A 16,276-nucleotide genomic window follows, 5' to 3' on the forward strand; every position below is an offset into this window, starting at 1 on the left:
TTGGGTAATACCTCAACACCTCCCCCCCCCAGTGTAATATCAACCAATCATTTTATTTGTATGCTGCCTTTCCAAAATTAAAACCATGGTCAAGGCATCTGTGTACTAGGCAAAGTTGCTCATGTTGGGGCTTCATTCCCTCAAACGAGCCTTCTTGCAGCAATGCACCTTCTATCATGTCCTCTGCCCCACCCCCCGGAAGTATATGCAGTAATTTGGCCAAGTTGCCTTTAATACTTGTCCTTTCTTGTTCATAGCTTTGACAGCTTTGCACTCTTTTTCTCTGGCCGCAAAATATTTTGTGGGATAGTGGAGGGCCAGGCAAGATGGTAGACATGTTTTTCTGGTAGCTTCGTTCATGCTTGTAGTTGCTGAAGTAGAATAAGCCTATTCTGTTTTTGCGGACAAATCCTTGCTGAAAATGTTAACTAGAATTATTTAGAAATGGGTAGAATTTTCTGTATGAAGAATGTAAGCCTGCTTTTCAGGGTTTTTCTTTCAGAAGATGGTAGACCATGTTCAGATCTCTCCCCCCTCTTTTTTATCACTTGATAAATAAGTTCTACTTAAATGTAATCCGTACAGCAGAATTGGGAAATCTTTTGAGCCCAAGGGCCATATTTGATCATGGACAACCTTTGAGGGGCCAGAAGCAGCAGTGGGTGGGCCAGCAAATGTGGCTCTTGCCATTGTGCAGTCAGCTGCAATAGCCACAAAGAGGTTTCTTTGTGTATGCACACACCTCTTCATCTCAGCAAACATCATCACAGTTCATGGCCACTTTTCAGCCAGGCAAAAGTATTTGAGGAGGGTGTAGCAGAGGCGTGGTGGGATGGCACAGCATGGACAGAGTCCTGAGGACTGAGGAGAGAGGCCCAGAACGATACATTTGTCCTCCAGGCCTGAGGTTTTGCACCCCTGTCCTATAGCTGTGATTGGCAATTTGTTTTTCATTACCATTGTGCAGGAAGTAAACTTCTCAGCTGTTTTACATCTTGTTTTGGGGGTATCAGAAAATGGTTTTGAGAGGTGGTTCTGACCTGGAAGTTAAAGTACAGCCCAGGAAGCAGAAATGTGAGGGAGGAAAGAAACGTAACAAATTATGGGAAACAGAAATTTAAACAAAACTCTACTACCCTTATGATTGACCAAGAGTTTGAAGGAGAGTGGAAGCAAGTTTGAGTGGGTTGGTTGGTTAGAGTTGGAGCACGCTTGGCCAATTTAAGGCTTCAGTCAGAAATAAGACAAAATGGAGAGGGCTGCGGTAAGACTCCAGAAACTGAACAGAGCAGGCTGGAAACAGCTTTACTGCTACACACTGAACAGGGAAATAGTTTAGACAAGGTTTAGCTGGATGCATTTGCTTATACGTTTATTTGGTCTTCTGGTTGACTGATTAGAAAAAAACCCTCTCTAAATTACTACCTTACAGAAAACCTTTAGTACAAACCACATTTTTTTTGGTCTGATGTCTTGTTTTGTCTGCAGTCTTCTTCATCCCACACCTAATTTCCTCACCATCCTATCTAGTAAAGAGAGCTGGTTGGGCCACTAAATGCTGTTCCAGAGGCAATCAGGGATAAAAAATCATCCGCTTAGTAATAGCAGTGAAGACCAAAGGAGAGGTTGGGTTAGCCGAGTTACTCTCCTCCTTCTCATAGCCTGTGCCATCACATTGTGTTTTGAACTGAGTGAGGGCTGCATGACTTTAGCCTAAATATTAATTCTCTAGCAGCTTTATCACACCATGTTAAACCATAGTTAATAGTTTACCATGAATGGGCAGGTGGCTTCTGCTTTGCTCCTCCCCCAGTGCTTGCAGGAGCAGCAAACCATGACTCCTTAGTGTCGCTTCCATACCAGAGATGGTGGCTTGCTTTGCTACAAACCGCAATGTTAAATCAAGGTTTGTCTTGACTTACCAGTTGTGTTTTGTTTAAGTGAAACAAGCCACAATCCCCAGTTGGTTGAGCCAGGGATCATGGTTTGTTGCTTCTGCGAGGGAGGGGGTGAAGTCGGAGTGATCTGTGCATAACTGCGAACTATGGTTTACCATGGTGTGTGAACTGAGCCCAGAAGTCAAAACTTGAACAGCAAGGGGTTTTTTTTTAGAACTTGAGAGATAAAAAGGCATTTAAGAAAGGAAATTGTATGGGCATAGTGAGGGCTCATGGCAAATCTTGGGAAAAGCCCAGGGGCTGGGGGTGGATGATCCAAGTTAGAGGTGCTGCACTGAAGGGATTCTTCTATATCAAAGGTGTTGTGCAGTATGTTGTAGGTGGATTCTGACTTCCAGAGACCAGAGTATTAAGACAAGTGTCTTTTTCAGGAAATACCTGAATCAAGATAACTTAAAGAACGCCTGTTACCTCTTGCCAATAAGTCATTCATGTAGGTGTTGGGGGAAAATGCAAACTGATACTCTTAAAGCAAAACTGACTTACAGAACTGCTTATGCCGTTCCTGATTACTAATGCACAGCTAACCTGGTCCCCCACCCCCTTTCCTCTTCTTCTCCTTCTTGCTCTGCTTGGACTGCACAGATCCTTTCACTTCTACTGCTGACACTGTTGATGATGCCGTTCCAAGCCTAAATCCTTTCCTCACAAAATCTAGCGATCACCTCTCTGTCTCTTCTGACGTACTACCCACTTTCACTTCTAGGACACCAACTCATGAGATGTTCGTTGGTAATGTACCATCTGACTGGCTTTTCCCTTTCTCTTAACTATCAGACTATTCTGGGCAAATTTAGGATTTTCAAAAGAGAGAAAAGAGTTTGAGTTCACTTCCCAGTTGTAAATACATGACCTACAGAATGTAGTTCAGTGGTAGCTGTGTAAATTCAGATGGGCAACTACTTAGGGATTGAGGGTGGAGAGAGGAGACTTTATATTCCTTCCCAGCTTTATTGTTTTATCTAATATTTGTAAAACAACAACAAAAACAATAACACCCAGAGGTTACTGAATTGGGGACAGTTCCCCCCTAAAAGCAGGCAAGCCTTTGCTACAGGCATATCAACTACAGTGTTGCTCATCTAAATGAGCCACATATACTGTGTGCAGTATGCAGTTCATGGGGTAATATTTATTTCCAGCTATGTACCCTTGGCCGCATGGAGTTTCCATTCCAAGCTAGATGTGGCACAATTTGACCTCCAGAAGCGTAAATTCTAAGATTACCATGTCATCGTATGACTTTCGATTTAACTCTTTCTGGTTCTCTAGATCGCTTCAATCCATTTACTGAATCAAACCCCTTTGTGGAAACCAAATATGCATCCACTTTTCAGCTCTGTCACTTTACTTCAGGTATAATACAAATGCCTTGAGGGTTTTACACTTGCTTGTTTTCAGAGGTGTAAAACATGGCATTTGATGATGTTTCCCCCCCCCCCCTGTCTTTAGATAGTGTAAAATCTTCCCTTTTTTTAGAAGTTGTTGCTAGATTGCTTGTGTGTGTGTTATAGGTCACGTAGTTGTTGTCTTAACTTAGTGTCCAAATAATTTGTTAAGCAGATAAGAGTGTCCTGTTCCTTTCTTTCTGTAACTGTTCCTTCTTTGCTCTTCTGCTTCCTATGCCTTTATCAGATTCTTTTTGTGGTCCTCAAGCTTATCCTCCTAACACTTCCCATTTCCGCAGTGAGCCCTCAACTGTAGCTGGCCTATTTGGAGGTAGGTAAGAGGCTTTTGAAGCCCAGGAACTTGGTTTAATTATGTAAACTTGGGTAAAATTATGCAGACATGCCCATTTCAGTTTGTAAGCAAGCTGGAGAGTTGTACAGTATGCATTTCATCAGCTGATAAACACTTAAAAATAATTCCAAAACTGAAGCATCAAAATGGGTCCAACTTGTTTTTAAAAATAACTTAGCCTGTCCTTGCTGGAAAGGTTGCAAATCTAAAGACTGCTTTAATCACTTTTTCCACTGTATCACTTTTTGGTCGTGGAAAATCACAGATTGAAATGAGTGGCAACTGACAGCGATTTGGCGGGTGCACTTCTAAAGCACCCAGCATGACGTTATAACTTGAAGCCACTGTCTTTATTTTCATTTATCCTGGAAATGTTTTAGCTTTAATTATAAGAACTTTGCAAACATTGATCCCATAAAACAGGCAAATTGCACAAAACAGGCACATTGGCCTTCTCATTAAGTTGTGTCTGTGTGTGTGTCTGTGTCCTTGTCCTTGTTCGTGTCCTTGTCCTTGCAAGCATGCACTGCTCTCTCTGAAATGGGCCAACTGTACTTAGTGCAACAAGTTCTCTTGTGGAACAGTGCCCAGTGCTGTTTTTGATTTAGCCATCACAGTGCTAGCGTAATACATGTGCCAGTCTTGAGAACTTAAGGACCATTTGGATCAGATCAAAGTCCATCTTGGGATGCTCACAAGCAAGAGCGTGGTAGTGATGGCCTCCCCTTGTTCCTCATTGAAGTTTGATCCATTTCTGTCTTGATTATCGATAGCCGATAATGAGAACTGAAGCATCTTGTTATAACAAATTCTGTTGCGTTTTGCCTTTTATCCTGAATCTGCTGAAATTTCACTGGCTGCCTCTCATGCTGTAGTCAGTGCCTAACTTCCAGTGTTCTGCTGGTCAATACTGTTCATCACTATTAAATTCTATTGTGCCCCTGTTGTTTCTTCTAAACTGTCTTCAGTTTTCCTTTGTAGGGAAAAATGCTGCATCCTGTATTGACTTTAGTGCCTCTCTTCTGTGCTATCTACAGCTTCATAAACTAGGCTGGGGAAGCAACCAGAGTTGCTCACACTATACAAGATGTTGAAAGGACCATATGTTTATATAATAAATGTGTATTTCAGTCCCTTGCCACCTTGGTCCACCTTCATGTTTCCCATTTCTTCTGTTGCATGGTACTGATCTGATTAGGGGAGCCTTCCGGAGCAGACAGTCTTCATAGGATTTTAGCAGTATAGTGTCTCATATAATAAAATGAGGAAGCCTGGTGCTATATGCAGCTTTAGCATTCTGCCTGAAGAAACTGGTAGCTGCTACATGTTAAACTACCGAGTTGCTTTCAGTGCTGAAGTAGCCATAAGCATTCATGTAATACTGCAACTAGATGAGTTTTTTTTATATAAAAAAATCTTATCCATTTTAGCAAGAAGTTCCCAAGTCTCTAAAAAGCAAAATAGGTCATATTGGTGCCAGGTAGAAATGAATTTTAAAACACGTGCCTGACCATGCTTATGGGCATTTTATTCAGAATCCTCAAGATTAAAGTAGGTGATATGTAGGTCCTAAGTCCTGTTGATATGTTTGGGATGTAGCAATTTATGTGCCTAGGAAACTGTCTGAAAATGGGGGGGGGGTAGGGGGTAAAGTTGGGAGCACCAGTGAGTGATTTTGAATACAGCTGCATCCCAGAGGTGACAATTTTGCAAGTAGTAAACTGAAATAGGAAACTAGGAGTCTATTATCGCTTCAAAATAAATCTGCTCTCAGATAGTATAGCAGTGGCAAAATTGAATAACTGCACCAGGCCATCTTGTTTTGAAAAATTCTGCCTTAAAGGGCTGAAACTGAAAAGGCTTACTAGTACTGCAGAATTCTTGTTGTGAAGCCTACTCCAGTGTCTTTTTTTTTTTTTGCAGGGGGGGGGAGGTGTTGTTGCTCCTTGCCTATATGCAACATGCAAACTTGAGTCCATCAGTTCTTGCCTCATGGGTTATTCCTCTCCAGTTGCAGTAACATGCAGTTCTGCAAAGAAAGCTTTCTTTGCAGGCTCCTTTTCGATGTCTGAATGCCCATAATCCTTTTATGGCTATAGAGCTGCTACTTACATGCAAGTTGAGAGTTCACATACTGCATATAAATAAGCTCTTTTTAAATGTCTTGTTTGTAGGGTTCACCCAGTCTCCTGTTGCTCCATCGCAGCCCTCAGCAGGCCTTAATGTTGACTTTGAGTCTGTGTTTGGCAACAAAACTTCAAATGTACCTGTGGATTCTGGTGGTAGGTCTTCCTTCCTTTCTTTTTAAAGTACCCATTTTTTAAATACTGCTCAAAGATGTGCAAAAATCGCACTGGGTGATGGAACATTTGGTGCCAGCCTTTAAAAAGCTGTTTGGAGCTTTTGGCTTGTTAAAAAGAGTTAACACTTTTGTTTTGGATTAAGCTTTCATGGACAACTTCCTATGATGCCTCAACCTTTTCAGAAATATGATAAAGTAGTTTCTCATCCACAAAAGCTTATGCTACAATAAATCTGTATTGTTGCTTGAGACATTTTACTGAAACAGCAAGGAAGACTAGGCCAGGGCCCTGAAAAGGCCACCAACTTTGCCTTGACTTCTGTCGCAGAAAGACAGCATATACCGTATTTTTTTGCACCATAACACTCACTTTTTTCCTCCTAGAAAGTAAGGGGAAATGTCTGTGCGTGTTATGGAGGGAATGCCTACGGGTGGCAGGCCTACGGATTTTCCTCCTCTAAAAACTACGTGCGTGTTATGGTCGGGTGCATGTTATAGAGCGAAAAATACGGTAAATGCAATCAATCAATCAGTGTTTTCCTGCTGCTGCCTGTGGCAGAAAGACGGCATATAAATCAACCAGTGTTTTCCTGCTCTTACAATTTCTGTTTGGATCTTGGGTACTGAATGTATGGATTTTCCATTTCTTCACTTCAAAATAACAGTAGCAACAATTGCAGCTTTATACCATTTAGACTTTAAAAATACTGATTTTAAGATTTCTCATGCTACATTGATATGGATTCCATTGCATGTAATACTACTTGGCTTTTCTTAAAGGGTTTGATGAATTAGGTGGACTCCTAAAACCGACAGTGGCCTCTCAAAACCAGAGTCTTCCAACTTCAAAAGGTCCACCTAACAAGTTAGTGTTGGATGATCTGGATTCATCTTTAGCCAATCTTGTGGGCAGTAAGTATAGCTTATGTAAAGTTTACAGTACCAACTCTTTGGATAATTGAAATAAGTGAATGGACAGCTTCCAATTGTTTATTTCTTGCTTTGTAACAGATCTGGGCATTGGAAATGGAACAACTAAAAAGTGAGTATTTCTCATTGCAGCAGTATGCAGGTGTTTTAACCATTGAGCACATCTTTGCAGCAATTTTGTACAGCAAATGCAGACTAAGGTTCTTGAGATGAACCTGGCAGGGAGGATGTAACACTGCCCCTTTCCTCTCCCAGGTTTTCCATTTCTGAGTAGGATAGCAAATGTCTTTGAGGGGGGTGGGAGCAGGAGAACTCTGAATTAGGGAAGCTGTATATGAACAATTATTCTTATCTATCCATATCTTGCAATAAATCAGTTCACCTCAAGATTACAGACTTCTAGGTACCCAAGTCCTATTATCCAGGGACTGTACACTCTCTTTGCCTGCTTTCTTGCTTCTTTCTGCATGTTTGCCTTAGACTTGGCCCCTTTGGCCTATTTATGTGAGGCTTGAGCCAGTTGTGTGCTGGTGTCTCTAGAGTGGTGTGCATAAATGGATAGTATTTGCCTTCATTTTTATCTATTTTTGGAGGCTTGAACAGGGAGATGTTGAGGTACATGGTTTCAGGATGAGAAATATTGCTCTAACCTTGTTTAAACTTCATTTATTTTTAAACGTGTCTGCTAGAAAGACAGCTAGATTCCCCTCCATCCCCTGGATTTAAGATCTTTCTTTTCTTTTCTTTTCTTTTCTTTTTTCTTTTCTTTTAAGTGATGTGAACTGGACACAGCCAGGAGAAAAGAAACTAACTGGAGGCTCCAACTGGCAACCCAAAGTTGCACCAACAACAGCATGGAACACTCCAACAATGGTAAGCAGTTGCTGTAGGCATATTGAAAGGATTCCAGCAGCTCAAAATATACTGTGAAAGTGTAGGAGGACTATAGGAATTTTGTCAGGAGAGGCAGAGAATCTTAGAACTTATTGTGGGAGCCTAAAACAACCTGACATGTTTCATTTAGGTGATGTTTAATTGGATATTTATTGGCTAGAGTCATCCCAGTGGTGTCAGGTTTGTGTTTTAAGGTTAGCAACCTGGGGACTCAAATATACTGTGCATATCCTTGAGTGATGTAAAGGTCTCATGGCATCGACAGCCTCATGACAATTGCACAGAAAAATGTGTATCTAACCTGGACTGCCATACTCGAAACAGGTTGAAGTTTTAATCCATTTATCTCACCACTATGGTACTTCAATATAAGCATACACAAAAGGGGTTGAGATGAATTCTAAGCATTGATTATATCAGGGATGGAACGGAGGCAACATTCACTGGTGGGCAACTTTCAAAGGCCTACATGTCAGTGGTAGGTGGAGCCAGAGGCAAAAGTAGGCGGGGCAACATATATGACTATTCCGTTAGTACCATAACTGGAATCTAGCCTGTGTAAACGCCAGAGATTTCTACACATGCACGCAGACAAGAATCATTATCCTAGTTGAAGGATACATTGCAGCCATGTGGAATCGCCTGAAGAAGGTGCAGAGCAGGACCACATTTGAGGGACATGGCCACATTTGGCCTCTGGGCCTGAGGTTCCTTACCCCTGGTTCATATGAAGCCAGGAAATAGCTCAGGTGAAATGGGGAAGTCTGGCTTAGTACAAGCAAGGAATGAAGCACTGGAGCCATCCCAAGGGGATGAGTGAAGAAGGAATGCTCAGACCCAGCACTTGTTCACAGCTTTATGAAACATGTATTAGGAAGCCAGGAAAGATGATTTAAATCAAGAACAAAGTTTGTGAGAGAGGTTGCACTGAGAGAGAGCCTGGTTTTGAGCGAAGTCTGCCAGTGATTTTTGTTGACTCTGGATTTGAACCCAGGTCTCCTTGTGCCAAGTCAATGCCCAATCCACTGCACCATGCTGACTTTTAGTAAAGGTATATTCTAATGAGGGAAGCATCATAATTTAAAGTTTTATTTAATCATAAGCCCTGTGAAAGGAGACCTATGTTGGATATTAAGCCTTCACCAGAAGCTGTGTATTTTGAGGTGCATTGTTCCTTGAAGCCTGAGCAATCTTTTAAAAGAGAAACAATTGTAGTCTCAGTAGGTCATAAAGGACTTGCAGGGGCAGGAGCCCTCCACATCCCAAAAGTGCTCTAAAAGGTTCCGAGCTGTGACTTCTGCAGATCCATGTGATGGCACAAAAGCCACAAAGGAGGATTTGAATTGCACTAATAAGATATGGTGTAACTGAAAGCAAGGCAGGGAGCAAAAACTTCATGTCTGATGCTGCCTGTATTGTCATATAACTTGTTAAGAGAAATTGGAAAGAGATGCCTCATGTGTTCCATCAGTTGCCTTCTTGCTGTTGACTTGCCTGCAGGAAAATAATAATAGGTGACGGTTGCTAGCCTGGTGTATTTTTTTAACATGCTTGGAAGTGGTGGCTCATAATCATTTACCAGTAGGTATATGTGGCTTTTCAAGTAATAAATACTACAACTCTGGGCAGGCATGTGTGACAGGAGAGGATAACTGTCGAAGGAGGGCTAGTGTTAAAAGCTACAGAGAACAGCTTTTTGCCTCTAATACAATCAGGATCAAATGCGTAAGGCCACCTACACTGCTATGAATTAAGCATGTGCTAACTGCTAGACATTCTGGCCTGCCTGTGCTACTATTTTTGTGCTTTAAAATGGGAACTTAGTGACTGAACTGGGCACCATTCCAGCCATGTGTATTTTGAGATAATGGTCATTTGACAACGACCTTCAAATGCCACTTTCCCACCCAATGTTAGCTGTAACCTTTATAAACTACTTGGGAGAAAGACACTCGTAAAAGGAGGGGCGGCTTGAGTACCCTGTCCTTCCCTCCAGACCTCTCCAGCAAATGTTCCAGCCCATGCACTAGCCCTGTAAGGGAAATCTGATTCAGAGTCCCACTTTTCATTCCTGGAGACAGTTGATTCTAAACGTTTAACAATTTCCTTTTAGGAGCTGTGCTGAACTGCCCTGTGACACAGCTCCTGTCTGATAAGTCTCACCTGAAGCTATGAGATTCCTAAATGGTTTTCATGAGCTGTTAGAATAGGAAGGACTAACTCACTTCCATTCATCCTCTGCCTTAACTCTGTTTGTCCTGTTCTGGTTCCCTTGTGAATGCTTTCCCTTTAATTGGTACCGGTAGATTCCAGTATTTATGGAAAACTTGCCAACACAAAGCATGTGAAAAACATGTACAAATGCAGAGGTCGTGTTGTGGCTTCGTCAACCTTGTCTGTGTCCTTTTTACCAGATGCTTAAGTGGCTTTGGATTACAAAAATTATATTTTGGGGAGGGGTTTGAACTCACTTTTTGACTAAAATGCTCTGTGTGTATATTCTGTTGTGTAAGTACTCATTTCTAATCCAGTGTTATTGCATTATGTAATTGTTCTTCCGGGGGAAAACAGAATGGCATGCATTTTCCACAATACGTAAGTGAACAAAACCTGCAGCCTTTTTTTTTTCTTTTTGCAATCAAAACTGGCATGCTGATATTAACCACTACAGCAGAATCTCATAATCCTGCTATTCCACACTTTTTTTTCTCTTGAGTTAAGATCTTTGGGCATGACGACAACCTTGAGCAGCTTCTATCTAGCTTATCCAGATCTCAAGGTGTTCTGTGGGCCTCTTTTCTCCAATGATGGCATGGAAAAATACTAAGATGATTTTTCTTGCTTTAAACTCTGCCATTTGCTGCGAGATAGCTGGTGCGTGTGTCTGTATTGCCTTTTTAAAAAAATGCATTTGGTGGATAAATCAAACAAAAAAAGGCATTTGTGCGTGTGAAATAACTGCATGAAACTTCACAGGCTTCTGTTCGACTTCACAATTCACTATCTGTAGACTTGATTTCAAATAGGGAGAGACCAATACGTCCCCAAATACTAAACCAAGTGAAAATCCTCACCCATTTGGTTGTGTATCTGAAAGACTTACAACTTTTGAATTATCCTTCAAAGATGGGTGGCATCTCCCTTCAGCACTAAAAGGACAAGTAACAGTGGTTAAAATGACAAGTCAACCTAATTTCTCTTGTGTCAATAAGAGCTAAAGAATGAAGTAACTAATGGGTTTGTTTTCCAAATGTTTTAAGGTAAGTTTATTCATTGACTGTGGGGTGTTCCCTCACTCCCGCTTTTCTACAGCTACCGTGTGTGTGGTTCACCCCATCTGCTTTACACGTGGATATTGCAACTGTGTTGTTTTACATCAAAAATCTTAAGCGACTTTAATTCTTTAGCTCTTAACTATAGTGATCCCAGTTTAGCCCAATTGGTTTCTCCTTCCATGTTACTGTTGGTCTTTCCCTGTATTCTTTTCATTGTGGGGAAAATCCTAAGCCAGCCTTCAGCTCCTAAAAGCCTAGCAAATGTATGGCCATATGTATGCATATGCATAATATTTTGCTTAATGGCTGTATTAATATTAATCATGGTCATTTCATTAACCATGTTAGCCAATAGCAAGTTGGATTCCATTGTCCAGTGTCTATTACAGTTCAAAGGAGTAAACATTTTTGAAACACTGTATGGTTCTTTTCTTCCCATCCCTACCCCAGAGAGTAGGAATATTGTTTTTGGAGAGTTAAATCTCCTACAGAAACAGTTCTTACAGATTAAGGGCATGATACAAAACAATGCTGTTCTATTTGTCCCTAAGCTCAGAGGGTTTGTATAAGAAAAGTTCCAGGATTGCTTGTGCGCATCTATATTTTTCTGCTTTGCCATATTTTTTTAGAGATTCCTCCACTTTCTAGGACTTCTGTATGATGCAAGAGTGTCAAAGCCAGAGGGCTTGAGCAGAGTTTCAAAGTAGTTACTTCAACAAGAAGCCCAGTTCCTGTAATAGTTGTATTCCATATGGAACTGCAGATTTTTTGAAAAAAGTATCAGTGGTTTGGAGGAGGTGGTAAGCTTCATAAGTTACCCTCCTACTGTCAAGCATCACAATACCTAGAGAACACCCCAGTCTGTCCCCTTCAGATGCTGGGAGGTCTTTTTGGCTGTGATATCTTTGTTAAAATGGGATTGTAACTTGCGAATTAATGTAAAATAACTTCTTGAACTATTTATACTTCCATATAAGTCTCCAGGGCAGCTGACAAGATATGCCAAAACAAACAAACATCGAGTCCTATATCATATAGAAACATGCCAAATTTTAAAACTCCCTATAAATGCTGTAAGCAGAAACAAACTTTTTACCCGGTCCTTTTTAGAAAACTCAGAACAGCTCCTGTTCAGACAGGCAGCTGTTTGCTTTATGCTATAGCCTGGGGTGTTCCTTGACTATTCAGCTACTGGTTGCATGAAGCCCATCAAGTGAGGCTTTGTTTGACAGCACTCGACTTGTTGTTTTGCGGAAGCATCTTATTATTATTATTATTATTATTATTATACAGGATGCAAGGTTCACATTGTCTGTAAAGCAATCCTGGGCCACAAGTGATGCCCTCCCAACTTACTGGGCACCAGCTATATAGTGTGTTACCTTGTATGTTTGCAGCCATGTTCAGCTAAAGAAAAACTAATGGCTTACCTGCAAGGATGTTACCATGATGCTCAGTGGCCAGTTTCTGGCTCTATCAGATATCAATTGATCAGCTGTCAGAGATGCTCATATTTACAGTCAAAAGCATTTCATTGCTGTTTGTGAAGCCTTTTCCATTTGCATGCAGCTTAAGGTTGTCTCTTTCTCATTAGGCACCACCTGTCATGGCCTATCCTGCTACAACGCCAACAGGAATGATGGGGTATGGAATGGTCAGTAAATGTTTATATTCATTTGAAGTATTTTTAGGAGCGCTTTTATCGTAGCTTGTAGTATAACTGCTCTTTCCATTTCCTTTGGGTTTCTGTGTGTGCTTGCAACACATAGGTTGAACAAGATGCCACACACCTGGCAGATTAATTTTGGCCCCACTTGTTTGTTTGTTTTTTGACCTAATCTTAATGTTCTTTACTTCCACCTATTTTCTGTTACAGTGACTACTTTAAAAATAAGTTCCAGAAAGCCTTAGCATTCCTCAATGAGACTATAAGGGCGAAATGAGCTCCTTGAAAAATAGCTTCCCCCACCCCACAAATGTGCAGCCATACAGTGTGTGTTCTAAGGGCATTCTGTTCATACAGAGCAATTATGAAGCCTAGCAGGTTTGGCCAACACCACATGGGAACAGTATCCAGCCTAGAACATATGTAGAATCCTCTGGCAGACATAAAGAGGCTCCTACCAGGCAAGATATGGAGTTTGTTTGAAACTTAGGAAGTTTGAAAGAACTCCTTTTTATGGTGACACCCTTGTAGCTTAGCCTCAAATGTTGGACATGCCTTGTGCTAAATGCAACAGGAAGCTAAACTGCAGATTAGTTCTAAAGTGTTCAGGGCTAAGTGGAAAATCATTGCCTCCTTAACAACCCAGCATTTGAAATCTAACTGAATTTCTATTTGGCCCCCTCTGCAGTCTTCTGATCCTTGGTAAAGACACTTTATCTGAGCAAACTTTAAATTTGCCTGTTGGTGTTTTAATGGCTGGTCTTAAGATGTTTGTTGATTTTAATAGCTGCTGTTTTATTTCCTCTTTAGCTTTTTAAAATGAAAACATCTTAGCCTGGTACAGGAATGAATAAAGTGAAAGAGCTTGGTATATCACACTAGATGTTGTTCAAAGTTTTCAGCTCAATGTAGAAACGTGAAGCAGTAGCCTATCTAAAAGGGTGGAAAGGTGCATAAGAACACAGACCAAAAGTTCCCAATGTTTGGTTGCTGGAAGCTTTTTTAAATGTTCCATTAATTATTTCCTTTACAGTGCCACTAACTAAACTGAAGAAGTGGTATCTGAAGAAGTGTGCATGCACACGAAAGCTCATACCAAGAACTAACTTAGTTGGTCTTTAAGGTGCTACTGGAAGGAATTTTTTTATTTTGACTAAACTGTACAGTTGGAGGCAATTTCTGGTGGTGGTCTCTTTTAAAGAGCTGTGCATGAAATTAATTCTTTGCTGTTCTGGATTTTTAGCCATCCCAAATGGGAGGAGTACCAGTAATGACGCAACCAACCTTAATATACAGCCAACCTGTCATGAGACCTCCAAATCCTTTTGGTCCTGTATCGGGAGCCCAGGTAGGTGTGGAGCTGGCCTACAAAGCCGTATGCTTCTGGAAGCTCACAAGCTAGTCAACAAGGGCATTGTGTGTATATTTGGTCATGTTGTCAGGCGGTGCATTACTTTTGCTTCAACCGTTAAGCGTGCTCAGCCCGGGAAACTTGCAGACCCAAGGAAGAACACGTAAGGGAGAGGACAAAATAGGAATGGTGAAGATGGGATGGAGGAAAGCTAACAGTGCCAAAAGGCCCTTAGCAAGCAAGGTGAGGATAGTCCAGGAAGAGATGGTGCTGAAGGAAAGTTTGAGAAGTCATCTTGTCATTAGAAGAGAGTGCTTTCAGGTATTAAGAGACAGAGGATGGTAAGGAAGAGGGAGCAGCAGTTCTTCATAGTTAGCAGTGGCAAACATTGTAGTGTCCCCCTCCCCATGTTTCTGGACTACAACTCCCATGGTTTCTAACACTGGCCGTGTTCACCGGGACTGAGGGGAGCCAGAGTTCAGCATCAGAAGAGTAGGCAGCAAATAGTACTGTTCGGTTTTCTGTTGAAAAGCTAAGCTAAGGTGTCAGAGTGGCACTGTTTTTGGCAGGGGTGTTCTAGATCTTTATTAAAGAGAGAAGAGCTGATAGGAAGAAAGTCTGGTTAAGGCTGCAGATAAAACTTAGTTTTTCTAGGTGCCACTTCAGGAGTGGCATATTTCCTCCATTAATGGTACTACTTGGTACAAAACCACAGGCTAGCCAAGTGTAGCAGGCACTGATCGGTGGCATGCATGCAGTTGTTTATCTGCTTGTACACATTCTGGGAAGGAGTGGCCAGTTGTGGGTTCACATTGCGTTTGTACACAGCAGAAGAGATGTGTGTGCAATTGTCATGCTTGTTCATTTGTTGCAGGGAACTTTTTGCCTTTGAAATCAGCCCTAAATTTGCCCTCAAAAGGACCCAAGCTTGTTCGAGTAGGATGTTGCTTGGTGGAACATACAGTTCTCCTTTTTCTATTATAGTATGGAAATCAAGAGGTTTAATCATAGAGTCTTGCCTGCTGTAACTTTTAAACTACTTCTTGCTTTTTTCTGTCACACACACACACACCATTTTCATCGCTTATATTTGCACTGTACTCTGTGGCTCCTCTTTTACTGCTTATGTAACGTATTCAGAATTTGAGACAATCTAGAGTGGTGGGTACAGGCTCTTTAGCTGTGCGTACTTGGAAGTTGAGTGTAGGACATGTAGGTCTTTCAGATCTGCCAGCCATTGGACTGAGAAATATTTGACACAACTCACCCTCCTAGCAGGTGCACTTCAAGTGAAAACGCCTGCTGGCCACTGCCACTAAACTTTGCTTCATTGATGTTTGTCCATGGAACATTCCCTGATGTAACCCTGCATAAAATGAATCAAGGCTGTTTGGTGGATTGCACCCATTGGTGATTTATTGATGATATGTTGAACAGCAACCTAAAGCTTATTGGTTCAGTAAAAATGAACAAAGATTGTGTGTTACTAAAGGGGTGTGCTTGGCCGAGAACTCCAAAAGTAGTGGCACATATATAGAGATGGAAGAAAGGAAGTTTGATATCCTGAGGCCCAAACTGTTCCCTGATTTGGATGTTTATAGTTGTTTTCCCTTTTGAAAGAAACAGGTATATTTGTTCATGTTGACCTAGGTATTATGTGAATGCATCCAGTTCTTAGTAAATATTAGGTTATAGGGGATGGTTTCTGTACTTCCCTGGTGAGAAAGTGTGAGGTTTGACTCTTGGGAGTTATTCCTGAGATTGAGATGGGATGTCACAAGCTGAATCCTACAGTGTCCTTGAGTCTGTTGAATAGTTTCCTAAAGCAATGGAAGGTGCAGTGGCTTTCACTTGTAAGTCTAAAATAGCTTTGGGGGAGGAGCTCTATGTTCCTCAGTAAGCAGGGAATAAGAATTTGGCTGTTCAGCTGGATGCATAAATTAGAAAGCCTTCTTGAAGATGGGACTTTACCACTTCAGAATGCAAGTAGGTACTAGCATTGTTGGGGAACATTTGACATGTAAAGGACCCACTCATAAAAATCCTAGTAACATCAGGGAGAAGACCCGGGTCAAATCCTGCTTGGTAGTTTTGTTCTAGACAGTGGAAGCATTATGTCGTCTGCTGTTCTTCCCCGGCACATATTCAGAAGTGATGACA

General features: G+C 41.4%; 1 protein-coding gene across 14 annotated transcripts in view; it reads left to right on the top strand.

Annotated features, from left to right (window-relative positions):
- PICALM (phosphatidylinositol binding clathrin assembly protein) overlaps positions 1 to 16,276 on the top strand; it is a 66,601-nt gene that overhangs the window by 44,002 nt on the left and 6,323 nt on the right. For 2 of the 14 annotated variants that reach the window (XM_083499574.1, XM_083499581.1), the window contains exons 13-21: positions 2,544 to 2,690; positions 3,594 to 3,677; positions 5,873 to 5,980; positions 6,781 to 6,912; positions 7,012 to 7,042; positions 7,704 to 7,803; positions 10,396 to 10,419; positions 12,694 to 12,753; positions 14,009 to 14,113. In XM_083499574.1, coding sequence (XP_083355700.1) covers positions 2,544 to 2,690; positions 3,594 to 3,677; positions 5,873 to 5,980; positions 6,781 to 6,912; positions 7,012 to 7,042; positions 7,704 to 7,803; positions 10,396 to 10,419; positions 12,694 to 12,753; positions 14,009 to 14,113 — 791 coding nt within the window. The remainder of the gene's footprint in view (positions 1 to 2,543; positions 2,691 to 3,593; positions 3,678 to 5,872; positions 5,981 to 6,780; positions 6,913 to 7,011; positions 7,043 to 7,703; positions 7,804 to 10,395; positions 10,420 to 12,693; positions 12,754 to 14,008; positions 14,114 to 16,276) is intronic. The other 12 variants (XM_083499580.1, XM_083499582.1, XM_083499583.1 and 9 more) reach the window with 7 other exon arrangements.

The sequence above is a fragment of the Podarcis liolepis genome (genome assembly GCF_965112155.1).
Source record: "Podarcis liolepis genome assembly, chromosome: 4".
Classification (NCBI taxonomy): Eukaryota; Metazoa; Chordata; class Lepidosauria; order Squamata; family Lacertidae; genus Podarcis; species Podarcis liolepis.